Source organism: Cyprinodon variegatus, unplaced genomic scaffold (assembly GCF_000732505.1).
Source record: "Cyprinodon variegatus isolate N-32 unplaced genomic scaffold, C_variegatus-1.0 Scaffold73, whole genome shotgun sequence".
NCBI classification, from domain to species: domain Eukaryota; kingdom Metazoa; phylum Chordata; class Actinopteri; order Cyprinodontiformes; family Cyprinodontidae; genus Cyprinodon; species Cyprinodon variegatus.
This window is the reverse complement of record NW_015150526.1, coordinates 1,034,650-1,050,707: the sequence shown is the minus strand read 5'-3', so window position 1 is coordinate 1,050,707 and position 16,058 is coordinate 1,034,650. Positions and strand designations below refer to the sequence as shown.

Below are 16,058 nucleotides of genomic sequence, written 5' to 3'. Positions count from 1 at the left end.
CCTTTCTGCATCGGGCGCCATAGACCTCCATTATTTGAATGTCAGCAGACAGCAAGAAGCCTCCCAGATCTCCAGATGCATTTGAGATATCAAAAAAGTACTCCAGAGTGTTGTTCAGCATGGGGGTGAGTAGAAAATGAAGGCTAATCATGTTTTGGGTGTACTATTCCTTTAAATTCAGCCTATTATGCTAGAGAAGGTCGAAAAACTATTTAGTAAACACCGGCGACATATTAAGAACCTTTATAGTTCAACAGAAAAAAGAGAGCATACATTTATAAAACACTATTCAGTTAAATGATTCTCTTTAGTACAGATTTAACACTTTGCACAAAACTGCTGACTTGGACTGCAGCAGTTTCAGCCACCAACAACAAATAAAACAGCATAACACCAAATTAAGTTAAAGCTAAATTAGTGTTTATAAAGTTATAATAATGCAACAGCTAGAGGAGGAAGAATATGCTTAAGAAGCATAGAAGAAATCAGGGCATAGTTGAGGCAAACGAGGAGAACGGCACATTACCGGCCAGACACGAAGCCTCGGACTGATGCCTCCCTTCTAGCCCATCCTGCTCTCGTCGCTTCTTGCTCCTCCTCAGGCTGCCAAACCTCTTCATGGAAAGCAGTGCGTGATTGGCTCAAAACTCAGCTTGACCATGACCATCAACATCACGATGGGATTGAAGTCTCAAAACTGTCCTAAGTGAGAGTCACTCCATTTTATTTCTGGGGGATTTTTCTGAGTTTAAAGTTGAAAAACAAACCCAACTTAAAAAAAATAGATTAATGGTCCTTAACAAAGTGGCTGACCTTAATGTATTACAACTATTTCCCAAAATATAAAATGGCATGAACAGGCAAGAAAAATGGAAGAAAAGTAAGAGCTGAGCCAGCAGGAAATGTAATACAGCTAATAAATCCAAAATAAAAGAGGAGAATGTAAAAGCGGTGAATTCCAGAGAGCTCCAGCGTCGGTGATGCTCGGACTGGAGTGCCTCGCCTTCTCGCTCAGAGGTGCTGGCACTGTAAATTGTCAGGTGCAGCTGTGGGCGGCATCTCTCTAATATAGCAAGCCTGTCTGCTGCTCTAAAAGAGGCGAGTCCATAGAAACATCCCTGCCGATTGGCTGGAGCAGCCCATCTCCCCACTCTCCCTCTTTCTCAGTGAGTAAATTCGGCACAGGAACATCTGCTTCACTCACTCATCACGTGAGGTCACTTCGTCGGGCTGCTTCTGGAGGTAAAAGCCTTCATTTGAAGTTGCAGTTCAGCACAATGCAGTTACCCTCCTCAGTGACAGTTGTGCGGCTCGGTGTCTGTAACCTGACCTTTAAGGCTGCTGAGACCAGCCCCCCGTCAGATGACAGCAGCGGGACATCCCATGCTCAGTCAGCTGATCAGAATGATTCACTTCAATATTAGGTCCCCTTCTACCATCTTCTAATGCCCCCCAAAGAGTTTAATAGGGCCGTATGGATTCTAATTAACATGTTATGCAAGGTGTGAACACCCAACTTGACTTAGCTTAGATATAATAAATCAGTTTTATTAAAATTAAGCATAATTAAAAAGGATCCAGGATTCAAATCCATTGGAAAAGGTGTATTTCTCTGTGAGAATGATTGCTTCATAGCTAAAGAAGTAATACCTTGTAAGGACCGGCTTGCAAGAATGTAGAAGGTCAAAGCCACCCAGTTCCTTTATTTACCGACAACAAATGGCACATTGGCAACCAAAAGTGAGAGAGAAGGAGGTGGGAGAAGACTGTGCATGGCTGTGCAGGGAGCTCCTGAGAGTCTGGTCACTTCCAGATAAGGCGATGGAAGCACAACGGCAGCAAGAGGCTGACAATAACCAGGCGATGGAAACAGATTTAGAAACGGACCAGAATGAGGCAACATTCTGGTCATATTTGCATCGATACAAACAGACCTTTCTCTTAGTGGTGTGAGAAAAGGATGCAAAAAATATAAATAAAGCTCTCCTTGGTGTTGAAAGGAGGTGCTACAACCACAGATTAGAGTTTGAAGAGACAAATTAGGAAGGAGGCTATGGCATTAGCACCCCCTTGTGGTGAAAAAAAGGCATAAACAACATTTTACACCTAATATTCAGCAACTTCAGAAAAGATTTTTGAACTTTTCCATATCAGGACATCTAAATCTAAATATATTTTAATGGATTTTATAAAACACTGTATATTATAGGAGAAGATACACAGTATAAAGGATTTAGTGGAAGGATTTAATAGGTGGTAAATTGTGTGGTAGTTTTCCCTCTTTACTGTGAAACATCTCAACAAAATCAAGTGGAACCACAGTTCTCAACCAATTAACAACACGAGTGATTAAATTAGGCCCAGCATTAATCCAGCGCTCCTGTGACGGCCTTACAGGTTTGTTAGTTACAATTAGTGAACACACAGCATCATGAAGCTGAGGAGCAAAGCAGATAGCTAATGAATAAAGTTGTGATGATTGAAATAGGCTATAAAATGTTACACAAGACAGTGAACATGCTATTGATCACTGTGCTATTCATGATTTCAAAATGGAAAACACATATTTAATAAAACACCTGAACTGACTGTTTTTTTTTTCTTTTTTATCGCTTAATGAGAGAAGTAGGTTTCACCCTGGCCTTCATGGCTTTTAAAACTGGGGTTGAATGTCGAAAAACCCATTTTAAAGCACATATCAAGGTGCTCATTCTGAGCCTGGATCAATATTTATTTTTGATCATGTTTATGGTGGGGAATCCTGCTTCACAGGAGCAGGTTGAGCCAAACATACCCTAAGTGTGAAGTGTCACCTTTTAGCACACAATTTCACTTTTCTTTAACCAGTTCACCGCAGTTCTTCCAGCAGTCCAGCCGGCTTTCCACAGGTTTGCCTGCTGTATCTAAAAGTGGTTAGAAGCAGCGACACTGACTGATACAGCTGTCTATGGGTGAGAGGAGGGGTACACCCTGGACAGGTTGCATGTCCATTGCAAGGCAACAAAGAGACAAACAGGACAAACAACCATTCACACTCACACCTCTGGAGAATTTAGAGAAGCCAATGAACCTAACAGTCATGTTTTTGGACTGTGGGAGGAAGCCAGACCGGAGAGAACCCACGCATGCACAGGGGGAACATGCAAACTCCATGCAGAAAGAGCGGGAAGAAAGGCTGGGAATCAAACCGGGAACCTTCTTGCTGCACGGCAGCAGTGCTATTTACTCTGTCACTGAGCAGCCCGCAGTAATTTATGAATGTTTTGAATCAGTTGGGTCAGGATTAGCCAGCCGATTGGTCTTGATTCGGTAGGTGGTCTGCTAATCTGCGACCTCTTGTCTAGTGGATGAAAAAGTAGTGGACTCGAAATGAACCATAATGACCCTTGAAAAGTAGTGATCATTCATGGTCACTAGAGGAGCAGATATATCCTGGAAAGCTTTGCGAGGAGAGCTCTCCTCGCAAAGCATTATGGGATTTGCTGTCACAGCGGCCCATCATTGCTAACCGATAGCGGCGACAAAGAACAAAGATTAAGCATGCACCGTGCGGGGAGGCAGAGTCACGAGACCAACGAGGAGCAAAAAGTAGTGATCATCTGTCCGAACAGTCAGTTCACCGAGTTCACTATAAAGTCCACTATATAGTCTGCAATCTATATAGTGATTGAGGGATTTAGGGGTTAGGGCAGACGTTCGGACACAGCCAGAGACTAATCACCTGCTTAGTTTAACAGGATAAAAAAAAACAAAAGGCAGGGTTTTTAATTTCTGGAGCTGGGATGTCCCCCTCTGGTTACAGATGATGCATTGAATGGAAATAAAAATGGTCAGATTTGTGAAGAAACCCTCATTGAGGCCTTGAATGGCATGTGTAAAGGATCTGTATTTGCAAAACATCACAAAAGTCCTGAAATTTGTGACTTAAGAGTTTTAAAGGCATCTAAGAACTGAAGTTTGCTTACACTCATCATTCAATGGGAAGGAGTTCATGTGTTGCAAGTAGATTTAGGAAACAGACCTTGAATATACGTCTGTTCTGAGACATTTTTGGACTGAGGAAGGTCAAGCACTAATGTACATCAAAGTTTTTAGAGTTTGAATGATAAAAACATTTCAATTTCCCCCTTATTTTTCATTCGTATTACACACTCTAGAACTTTAAAGAAACATACTGATGTTTTTCGCTGTAACAAGAAAGTGTGGAGAAGTTCTAATGGTTGTGAAGTATTTTTCAAAGCACTGTAGATAGACAGTGTTTTGCCACGAGCACTTAATCAGTCTTTGACATTCAGTGTAAAGTTTCACTCTCCACTGATCATTTAGAGATGAAGCTGTGTCTCAAAGCAAATCCTACTCTAATGAACCCAAGCTGCTCCCTTTGGAGGAGTGAATCAGTTGGAGTGTGTTCTGGTGGTGTTTTTTTTTAGTTAGCCTACGATCAATACCATTCACCAGAGGAAGCTGAGCATACTAAGGTCTGGCCCAAGCTGAGCTGTTCCATCAGCCTCTGCCAAACTGACCCTCTGTGAGGAAACACAGAAGAATGGGCCTCATGTACATGCCAAAAGAAAAAAAAAGTGACTCATTCGTGGAGCTTTTGATGCAGCTTCCAACAGGGCTGTTTCCATGAACACAGGGCTGTTTTCTGTTATGCAACGATAAACCCACAAATGCATATTGACACGAAAGCTTAGGGTTGCCAGTTAGGTCTGCCCTTCATAAAGCACGGCCTTGTTCTGCCAACCCCGTCTCATTTATGCCTGTTTTAGGATTATGTTTAATGAGCTTCAATAGCGGCCGGTGAGCGCACTCTGGCAGCCCTCCTAATGGTGAGATGCCAAATCTGAAAAAAAGTTGACATCCAACAGCAAAAAAAAAACCAATTCCTTTTCTCTAGATCACTAGATCAGGCAGGTCCAAAGTCGGTCCTCAAGGGCCACTGCCCTACAGGATTTCAATGGCTGTGTCCGAACATCATATACGGCACTATATAGTGGTTATGCCATTTTAGATGAGTGTCCGAATGTCTTGTGGATGAAAAAGTAGTGGACCCGAAATTCCCACAATGCACCTTGAAAAGTAGTGATCATCCATGGTCACATGGCAGGTATAACCCGAAATGCCATGCGAGAGCTCTCCTCGGAAAGCTCTCAGGGATTAGTTATGGCAGAAAGAAAGAACAAAGATGGCGCAGGTACCGTGTAGGACGACGAAGTTATGTGACCAATTGGGAGTGAAAAGTATTGATCATCTATCTGAATGGTTAGTTAACTAGGTTCACTATATAGTCCCAACTCTATATAGTGATTGAGGGATTTAGGGCGGACGCTCGGACACAGCCAATGTTTCTCAGCTAAACTGTTTACTACCAGGTCTAGCCCCCCTGAAAGCCACTTGCAACATTGCCCTGTCGCAGAATCATTCTTCCTCCATGTTTGGAAGCTGATACCCAACCACTGTTGACCAGCAGAGTGAAAAGTCATGGATTTATGTAGGTACAGCATTCGGGTCTAAATTAAATCCTACATCAGAGAACCAAAAATGTCTTTGATCAGATTACGGTCATAACCGTTTTGTTGCCCAACAACAACTTTTAGCTTAGTTAGCCATTGTGCCTTTTGTAAAGTGGTGCTCTGGGTCAGATGGCCCATTAAGTGAAGGATCAGACCCTCTCAAGTTATATAGGCGAGTATTTGAAAAGAGCAAATTGCCGGAAGCATCACTACCCACAAAGTTCTGTATAATAACCAATAATCGCTCATTTAATAAATCTCAAATTAGGGTAAAACTTGGGTCAAAGATAACACTGTTTTGCTTTTTAAAAAAAAACAAAAAAACTAAGCTCCAGAGCACCTTAATAAAAAGAAGTGGATGTTTCTTCTTCTTCTTTGAAGTGCAAACTCCTTCTTTCTACTTTTCATCAAAACATTCAGCACAGAACCAAAAACTCAGCTGTGTTTTGTGTAACATCAAGCACAAGCAGCACAGGGGCCTGAATGTGGCTTCAACTTCTGCAGGAAACCTCAATAAAGTGAAGCATGTTCTACCACAGCCGTCTAACTTCCTTTAGAAGATTCTGCCTGCTCTATCTCTAAGCGTACAAGAAATCAGTGCTCAGATAAGGCACCATCGAATGAACAAGCTGAGTCTTTGTTCCAATTGTGGCCTATCCACTTACCTCTTCGGGTTCTGGAGAAGATTTTCATGCTTGCAGATGTGGAATTTGAGCGGAAGATACCGCTGAAGCTGAGGCGATGGGGGGACTTGGGTGAGGAGCACTGATTGGAGGGATACGGGAAAATAGATTTTGGTGAAGCTGACAGGGCCTTTGGCAATGAAGCAGATTGGGGTGTTGAAGGCCTGCTGGAGGGGTTCTTTATAGAAACTCCTTTGGTGGGGCTGGCTGAACGAATGAGACGCTCCTCCTGAGACAAAAGAAAGAAAGAAAGACAGTTTCATACCCTTACATATCAGTAAATGCACCGTTCACTATGAGAGCTCTGTAAACAAACAGCAAACTGAAGGGCCAAAGTGAAGAAAGCAAGAGTTAGGAAAAGATTTATTGTGAAACAAGGGCTGAGTCACACATTCAGCCACTTCTCCTTTTTTGACGGGCATTTGTTTAGTTAGCTACTCGTTATCTTATAACATGCTGTGTACAAGTAAAATCTAGAATAAAGCCTATATCCTCGGATTAGGAAAAAGGTAGCTTTAATCTTTTTTATATAATGAATGGGAGGCTCAATGACATTTTTAAAAAATGCATGCGTTCAGGTCCCTTTTACTTTGTTAAAATCTCAAACTTTAATGTTTCTAATTGAAGATTGATTTGAGATAGATTCCCTGAACACAGTAGTAACTGCTGCAAAAAAATGGTTAAAGTGTTGATGTAGAGGGACTTCAATGTTCCTTAGTGCAGAGAATGAAACAGTGATTCTCCATGTGGGGATTTTTGGTGGGATTTCTAAACTACACAAGGTATAATATAAACTATAAATAAATAATATAAAAATGGGATTAGATGGGCCATCTGGAACTGGGTTCAATGCTATCTAAGAGGCAGACAGTAGTATGTGAAATTGATAGATGTTGGTTCTATGCTCATTTAATATAGAAAATGTGTGTGTACTCGTACTTGCTGCAAAGTGAGGACATGTTTGTGCATTTTAAAAGTAAAGTGAGAACTTTGATGTAAAGTGCAGACTGGACCAACTTTGTTGGCTTAGGTTTAAGACTATGGTTTAGGTCAGGCATGCCCAAAGTCGGTCCCTGCAGGTTTTAGAGGTTTCCTTGCTTCAGCATAGCTGATTTTCATTTATTGCTGATTAATAGGCTTTTGCTGAACTTTAATCATCAGAATCAGCTGTGCTGAAGCAGGGAAACCTCTAAAACACGGTTTAGGTTAAGGAGAGGTTGCAAACACTAGGGTAGAAAACGATTGGAAGTCAAAGCAACATGCCCAAAAGGATAGTGTGACACAACATGTTTGTATGGCCATGTTTTTGTAGCATTGTGGGATATTTTCCCAGAAATATGCTACAGTACATTTTTTAAGGACTTACAGGTACTTGTAGGGACCAACCACTGGTGCCCATGGAAAAATTTTTAGTTCTTTTGGTGAGGGTTAGGTAGAGGCCTAAGGTGTGAATAGAGTTTATGGTTTGGTATATGTTGGTAATGTTTGGTTTAGGCCATAAAAAATTAATGGGAAATGAATCGAGACCCCATAAGGATAGTGTTACGCAACAAGTGTGGAAAATAAGAGTTTAGGTGTAACTGAACTGGGGCAAAACGGATGTTGCAGTAAATTAAGCTAAAACCTAAGAATGTAGTCAAATATATGGTCCCATTATCAGCAACTGTTATGTTTAACCTTCACCTACTCAATTATACGGCCTTATTCAACAAACATAATTAATATGTAAAAATTAAAATTTTGGTCCATGACTTAATATGGAAAAAAGAGCAGACATGCTGGTCAAATTTATAATTTTTTTTTCGTCACACCCTGTAAAATACCTGTAAAATGTGTATTAACAAGAAAAATAAAAACATGTTTGATCACAAAAGTAGAACCTATGAAGCATTAAAAACCTAATATCATTTACTTAGTGGACAAGAAATGTGAAAACCACACATACTTCCTAGAAAGACTTGAAACACAAACATATTTGAATAGATATTACTGGGGAAGATTCTCAGTCATCTAGTTCATAGTCATTCCAAAAACGAACAGGTCCACCGATCCCTTCCTGCTACCATCGCAACCCCAACCTGTATACAGGAGAGCAGAAGACCTAGCCTATTTAGGCAGACCAAGAATTCCCTTTAGCAACACCCCTTTCAGAGACTTAGACAGGTATGGGTAGTTGCAGGCTAACAAAGGAAATGTCCTGACATTTTGAATTGAAAAAGCTTCCTGGACGGGAAAAGAAACGCCTTCAAACTTGGAAACAAAGTCCAGTGGATATATATAAATATTTTTTCTTACTTTTTTGGAATAGAACAGAGACAATAAACACAAATCAAAAAGGCCGCAACTAAACAAGGTGGAGTCCTTACTGAGTGCCCTAAGGATAAATTTTACTGCTCCTTTGATAAAGTGAACGGCATTAATAACCTCTATCAGTTCAATGCCCGATCAAATGAAGACATTGGGATAATCACTGCCTGCAAAATGTAAACGTGTTATCAGGGCCTGGCTTTGTCCTGACTCCAGCTGGCTGCTTGATCCATAGCTATTCCATATCTAGAGGAGACAGGAGCCTCAACGGGGGCTTTACTTGGATGTTATGTCTGGTTATTCAAAGAAAAACAGTGGCTGTTTACAGATTTTAGTTTACTTTTTCTGTCCTCAGCTGCAAGAGGGAACTTTAGCTTATAGGAAAATAAGCTTAAATGTATAAAGGAAAACAACATAACTTAGCCTTGCAGGTGCTAAAAGACTTTTATGAATCAGTCTTACTTTCCTAACAAGTGGACAATATTGTTACAAACATAATATGACTACAGTGACTGGTTTCAGGGTTATTACTGCAAGAATGTCAGCTATTGTGTTTTATAAACCCATACGCCTATATCTGTTACCATCAGTGCAGCAGCCACCACGAAGATAAAGACTGACATGGTTCTATTTTTGTTGTTAGTGCAACATCTCCAGCACACTAAAAACAAGTTTAACTGATTTTAGTTTGTAGTTATTCAATTTTGGTTAACTTTAACCGAAATCTGTAAAAAGCCACAGTTTATGAGCTTCACTTTAATATAAGTTAAACCTAAGCGGGATAAGTGAGAAATCAGAATAAATTCTGAGGTAAATCTCTGCATTGCCTGGATCTTTTGGTTTGTGGTATTATTATTTTTTTGCTGAAACGAAAGGAAACGTTAGAGCCCCCCTTTCAGAGACATAGACATGTATCGGGTATTGCAGGTCAACAAAGAACCTAAACATCTGCCCTTTCCTAAGGGGCGGACCCGTTCTTCAGGTTCAATTTGCATGTTTTCTAAGTCAAACAAGGCTTTGTTTTTGGTCCACTCTATAAAGCCTCGAATTAACTATAAAGCCTATTTCTGACATTTTTAGTTGAGAAAGCGTCCTGGATGGGAAGCTAAATGTCTTCAAAGCTTTGAGCTTGCAATCCTGAGGTTGTGAGTTTGAAACCCACTCCCACAGACTGCTACTCTGGGTCCCTGAGCAAAGACCTTTAACCCCAACACTGCTCCATGGGTGCCGCAGAATGGCAGCCCACTGCTCCCCAAGGGGATGGGTTAAATGCACCGAGTGAATTTTGTTGCGCTGTACTTGTGACAGTGTAATGACAATAAAAACGCTGGAAAAAAAATATCTTGCCATGTGAAAAAAGGCACCATACTAGACATAAGCATAAGATAAATCATCACTAGATGCCGTGCGTGCTCTGCCTGATCGCGTAATCAGCTTTGCAATCATAAAATTGAAGTGATTAGATTGTTACTGTATAAATGTATTGCTGTGTACAATATCAATAAATATAGAAAAGATCAGATCGGCGCATTTATCTAATATCCGATCCAGCTAATTAATCACAGCAGAGCCGATATCCTAACCAAGTGTCGGAGGGGTAGCTCTCTAGTATACTCTGTTTTTGACTGTGCACAACAACATCTGAACACCAAAATAGCACCAGAAACTCCATGAGATGGAGTTTCTTCTTCATGCTTTCCCCACTTTGGAACGAGTGCAATACTAGAGCAACACTGCCCACACAACAAGATGTTTGCCTGCGCCATCTTTGTTATTAGTCGGGGCTGTCGGGTAACGACAGCCTATGGGCCAGCGAAAGCAAGCCGCTATGACAGCAAATCCGATAGTGCATTAAGCATTCTGGGATATATCTGCTTGTCTAGTGAGCATAAATGATCACTACTTTTCAAGGTACACTGTGGGAAATTTCAAGTCCACTACTTTTTCATCCACTAACCGTTCAGACACTTATTTAAAATGTCCAAAAGACCACTATATAGTGCCCTGTACAGTAATTAGGGCGGACATACAGACACAACCATGCTCACATTTACTCTTATGCCAGATTATACCTCTACCACCTGTTGCAGCTGAAAGCAAGCCACATCAGAGCGAGTAACATGTCCATTCTGCTGCTGTTACATTTCCCAGAGTCTGTTTGAACTGCAGCCCTCTTTTGCCGCACCAACATAAAGATTTAGTTAGTTGTTCATTCATAATTAGTTATCTGCATACTTTAGATATATAAAGTGTTTGCAATTGTTTAATATCATCATTATTTGAGCTACTGCATCATTTAAACCATCTCAATCCTATCTGTGCATTTTCATCCGAATTCTGAAATCAAAACACCATTTTCACCAACATACCCATAACTATTCTTTTTTCTGAATCACTCTGTAAACTACGCAGAAATTTGAGTGTGAAAAGCGGATCAGCAATTTCTGAAAAACACAGACCTGTCCATTCAGTACCAACAAACTTTGCCAAATTCAGGGGAACTAAACCCATTTTTTTCCATGTTCTGTCACTTTAGTTAAATGTTTATACTATGTTGTCACATTAGTGGTCGATTTACTATTGGGGTCAAATCGCAGTTTCATTGGTGTAACTAATAAAATGGCCAGTTAAGGTTAAAGTTCTGAAAAAAGCAGCACTCTACCAAGTTCAGCAGTTGCAGCATTCATTTTCAGTGTCGCTCTCCGTGATAAGAGGTTTACCTTCATGAGGTCAATAACACATAAACAGATTGAGAAAGCCTTCACTGTTTGCAATGCAGAGACAAAAACAAAGCATTAGAGGTTGAAGCTAAGTCTACCAGGAGACAGAGACGGCCTCCTCCTCCCACCACCACTGCCTCCTGTCTGCTCTGGAGGAACCAACAACAACCCATTTAACGATTTGCGTGCAGGGATGCACGGACGAATTAAAGTATACAAGGTTGTGGAGCTAAGAAGTGTTTTCACTCCAAACAGTGAAATGCAACATTGACATTTTGACAACAAATGAAAAAAAATAAGACTAAATGGTGCAAAGAAAAAAAAAAAACTACTACACTCAGAATGCAGAACATAAAATCTTTTCTTTTTTCTTTTTACAATGTAAATCAAAAAAGGAAGAGTGTTTTGTTTAGTTTCCTTTTTCTCTGGCACATTTCAGCCTTAACCAATCATTTGGTAATCTGGAGGAATGAAAGTGCACACACCCATCTTCCCCATTTGCCAACAAATCTCAATCACATATTATGCAAGAGCTTGTTAAGACAAGCAAGGCAGATATCAGGGTTTTCTCTGGATATCACTCAGCATTCATTAAACACAAGCCAGGACGGAGTGTTATCAGCACTGCATAGATATTTCCTAGATAATACTGAAATATGCATCTTCAGCTGCAGTGGATGATTATTTAGAACACTAGGAAGAGACAGTAGGAATAGGTCTGCTTTTCTTACCAAAATATTATAAATAAAATCAATGCACTGTATGCCATTCCAGCTATGCCTGGACTCTGTGGGTGTGTTACTGTAAGGCAAAGTGAGTTGGCAAAAAAAAAAAAGACAGCCTATTGTAATGTTCTAAAATTAATCTTAATTTATTCAAAGCCAAAGAAACACATCAAAACAGATGCCACAAGTCATCGAGAGGGCCAGGAAAAGGGCAAGCTTGAGCAAACAGTTGGAAAATGATTTACAAAGTATGAAAGAAAACAAAATGATTAAATACCGTCTGACTGCCACTTTTGGTTTGGCCACTGGTCTCCAATTTAGGGGCAGTTAAATCCCCAAAGTCCTGCACATAGTAGAAATATTTGTGTCAATTTTCTGAAAATACAGCAGAGTAAATAAAGGGTGTGTGTCTGCGGGCGTCGCATCACTGGAAACTGTGCTTCTTTTCTGCAGAAGGCTGTGAGTGTTTGTAACCCCTGCAGAAACCTTTGTAACACAATCATAATGCAAACAACACTCCTGGTTCTTTCCTTCATTCCAAGGGTTAGCTGCTACTCTCCAACATGTGAGAAATAATGTAGCAAAGAAATCAGGTTTGGTAACCAAGTTATAACTAGCTGACACATTCAAGTTCACACAGTACTGTGTGGTTCTAATGTCACAGTCAAGTGCAACATTCATAACATTGCATCAGATCTGAAGGTCTTCCCTTCAAATATAAACTTTTGAACAACACCTTATCGACACAATCTGTAATAGTGGCTGTAAAAACTGATATGGAATAGGTGTGTATCAATCCTGCTAATTAATGAAAATAAACAAAGTTTGCAGCTAATGGCATTGAACTAAATAATTTGGTCATATTTGGTTGGTGCCTCTAATTGATCATATCTAGTGTCTAATAAATGGCCTAGCAGTGACAGACAATTTTATTTGGGCTTTGATCACATAAAATATACCAATTAATAGCAGCCATTTTTCACATTTTAAGTCAAGAAGGTTGAGGAGAAATTAAACCTTGTTTTGAATTTGTGTTCATATTTCAAAACCGCTGAAGGAGAAAACCTTTTCTGACACTGTGCACACTTCAGCTTAAAATTAATCACTTCATTCTCTGAGGCTATAGGTCACAGTAAGGAGGGATGTTTTTAATCCTTTATAGGGCCTTCAGTGAAATACTTTGAAAATCTAAATTTCCAGCCAATAGTGTTATTGAAATCCAGCACCGGACCTTATTACCTTTGTTGCATTAAAAAAATATGGATATTTTGATGGCAAAAATGAATGTCAACGTGATAACAGGAAACACCAACTTGCCCCAATATATTAAGAAAAATAACAAAAGTTCTTCTATAAGAAAATTCATGAAAAACACTCTGAGAGTGAAAGGATCACATTTTTTTGGTCCAACATAACCATAGAGGCATTAATACTGGCACTTACATTTTTTAGTTTATGAACCTAAATATAATTGCTAACTAGGCTTATTAACTTTTTAACTTTTCAATTAGCTTTTTACCTTTTTTTTCATGAATTGTTAACTTTTGCTTTTCAACTTAATATCCAGTAGGTAATATATCATTCAAGGGCTCATCTATTTGGTAAAATGCCAAAATAAGATGTACAGCCATGTAGCAGTATATATGCTGAATAGCTGGTATAGATCTAGTGCTTCTAGACCTCACTGAGGAACGGGGGACTCCATTAGTAAGGCAAGTGATAAAAAAAAATGGTAACTTGCCCAAAACAGGATCTTTCAAAACAATAAAAAAGAATTAAAGCTGTTTTTTTTTTTTTCCTTAGTTGTTTGGATGTTCTTTTAGCTGCTTTTGTTTTTACCTAAAATAAAAAAATAAAAAAAAACTTTTCATTGGTTTTCACCTCAAAATTAAAAAAAATATATATATAGATTTTTACTTGAATTCATATTTAAAAAGGAAATTAATTTAACCCCTTGGAAAATTGGAAATGCACATGGAAAATTCCATATGCATGTTTAGGGACAAAGCAGAAAATTTGACAAACAACCTGTTTTTGTTTTTTTTGTTTTGCACATGTCAACAACCGAAGGTCAATATCGGATGTTGCCTGTAGATGTATCACAATAAATGCATACCGTTTAATTTGCAGATTAAATAAAAATTATTAATGCATTATATGCATTTCTGCATGAACTGAGCCACACTTAGTCAAAGCAACTGATTAACATGTAATGATTAAGGACGGAATGACACTAGAGAAAAGCAAAACAACTGAAAGTAAAAAAAAAAAAGTTTATCGGAAAGTTTTCAGTAATGCAAAACTTCCCCGACTTACTGGCATGTTTATCCGCAGACTTTTCCTCTTTTTTGGGATCTTTTTTGAGCTCCCTTTGCTGGACTCCATCAACGTGCTTCCCATTTTTCTTCTTCTTGATGTTTAAAAAATAAAAGGAAAAACAAAAATGATCGATTTTCTTAAGCAAGTAACTGGCTGTTTTCGATACATCTGTCCTACCTTGACTTCAGCTGCCCCCTCTACTCCTTTACTACGACAACAGCAGGCGAGGAGCAGGCTCGTCCACCAGGAAGTAGGCACGGCTGTGAAAAAGAGGCAGGGCGCATCTCCTGCGCCACATTGTTTACAGGTGTTCTGCTGAAATCTGTCACCCCTGAGGAAACGCGCTCCCTGCTGCGTTTCCGGGTGTGTGTCAAAGGCAACATAAAAGCAGCCTCTCCCTGTTTTTATTTTTTATTTGCTTTGTATTTATTAAGCATGAGGTAGAAATAGGCTTATGTTTTTACAAAGTTTCAGGCCGTCCAGTCAAAATATTTAAATCAAAATTCACATGTTTTTTAATTTTACAATTTCAAGTAAATTTCGTTAAAGGTTTGAGAGTCTAAAGTAACATCTTATTTTTCATTTTTAAAGATTTTTATGTTTAGCCTATTACCTTCTGCAATATTTTTTATCTAACGTGGCATAACAAAGGACACACTTCTAGAAATAAATACTTTGACTGAAACCAATTTTAACATGACACCACACGGCTAGAACGTGTTTCTTCACCAACAGATGTCAGTATGACTCAGATATTCATTACATAACATGCCCACGCATGAAACCACAGATTTTGGTGCGAAAACAAATTATATAGCCTATATGCATGTTATAAATTTGGTTGTTTTTTTTATTATAGTGTGTATTACTTTTTGTGCTCATGCTTTCATTAGGTGTGCAGGTTTGTTTTCCCATTGTGAAACAGTTCCATGTGCTTTTATTGTTTTTAAAGTATAAGCATGTATGTCCTCTTCGGATTTTTGGATGTTTTAGCAGAAATTAAATGTGAAAAGCTGGATGCATAAATAATGGACAAATCTGCAGAACTATTGATGGATGTGAGTAACTAGTTGCAGTTACTCAGTTACATTTACTTGAAAAATGTTTTGAAAAAAAATACTTACAACATTGTACTTTTAACTTTTATTAAGCAGTTACTTTAGATGTTTTTTTGTTTTTTGTTTTGTTTTTTACCTTTACTTGATTAAATTATGATGAAGTGGTCTTACTTTTACCAAAATTTTTGGGTACTCTACCCACATCTGTTGGTTATTTTTCTCTGCTGATTTCTTTTTTAAAGTTACCCAAACCTGTTTCATGACAAATCTGTGTTTGAATTCTTGGAATTTCCCAAAAGGGCAACAAAAATGTGCTTTTCTTTTGTATTCCATTCTCCAAAAAGCAAGGGAACAATGGTTATAGAAAGGTTGTTACTGATTTAAATTTGTATTTACAATAGACTAAAATTTCTAATTGAATGAAGAGAAAATAGTATCAGATGGTTCAGAAGTCTTTGCAAGCACATGCTTGACTTTTATCCCAGATCATGGGTGCTTATGCTGCTCCTGAGTGTCAAAAGTCACTGGGGTTTTTTTTGTTTTTCTTTTTTATTAATAAAAAACATGAATTTAGGATTGGGGCCACTTAAAAAATGAAAAAAAGGTTTTTTTTTTTATGTTTTTTAGATTTTATTTCAGTATAATATGAGGGGAATTCTGACTTTTTCTCAGAGTCCTGACTTTAACTTCAGAATTCTGACTTTTTTCTCAGAAGTCTGACTTTAATCTC

General features: G+C 38.8%; 1 protein-coding gene across 4 annotated transcripts in view; it reads right to left on the bottom strand.

The window, feature by feature from the left end:
* LOC107083377 (5'-AMP-activated protein kinase subunit gamma-2-like) overlaps positions 1–14,503 on the bottom strand; it is a 44,112-nt gene extending 29,609 nt beyond the window's left edge. The window contains exons 1-4 of one of the 4 annotated variants that reach the window (XM_015372563.1): positions 14,448–14,503; positions 14,268–14,361; positions 12,229–12,294; positions 6,182–6,428 (exon numbers count right to left, since the gene is read on the bottom strand). In XM_015372563.1, the coding sequence (XP_015228049.1) occupies positions 6,182–6,428; positions 12,229–12,294; positions 14,268–14,351 (397 nt within the window). In that variant the 5' untranslated portion in view covers positions 14,352–14,361; positions 14,448–14,503. Of the gene's footprint in view, positions 1–526; positions 1,277–6,181; positions 6,429–12,228; positions 12,295–14,267 lie in introns of those variants that run through there. The other 3 variants (XM_015372564.1, XM_015372561.1, XM_015372565.1) reach the window with 3 other exon arrangements.
* Positions 14,504–16,058: the final 1,555 nt, after the last annotated feature.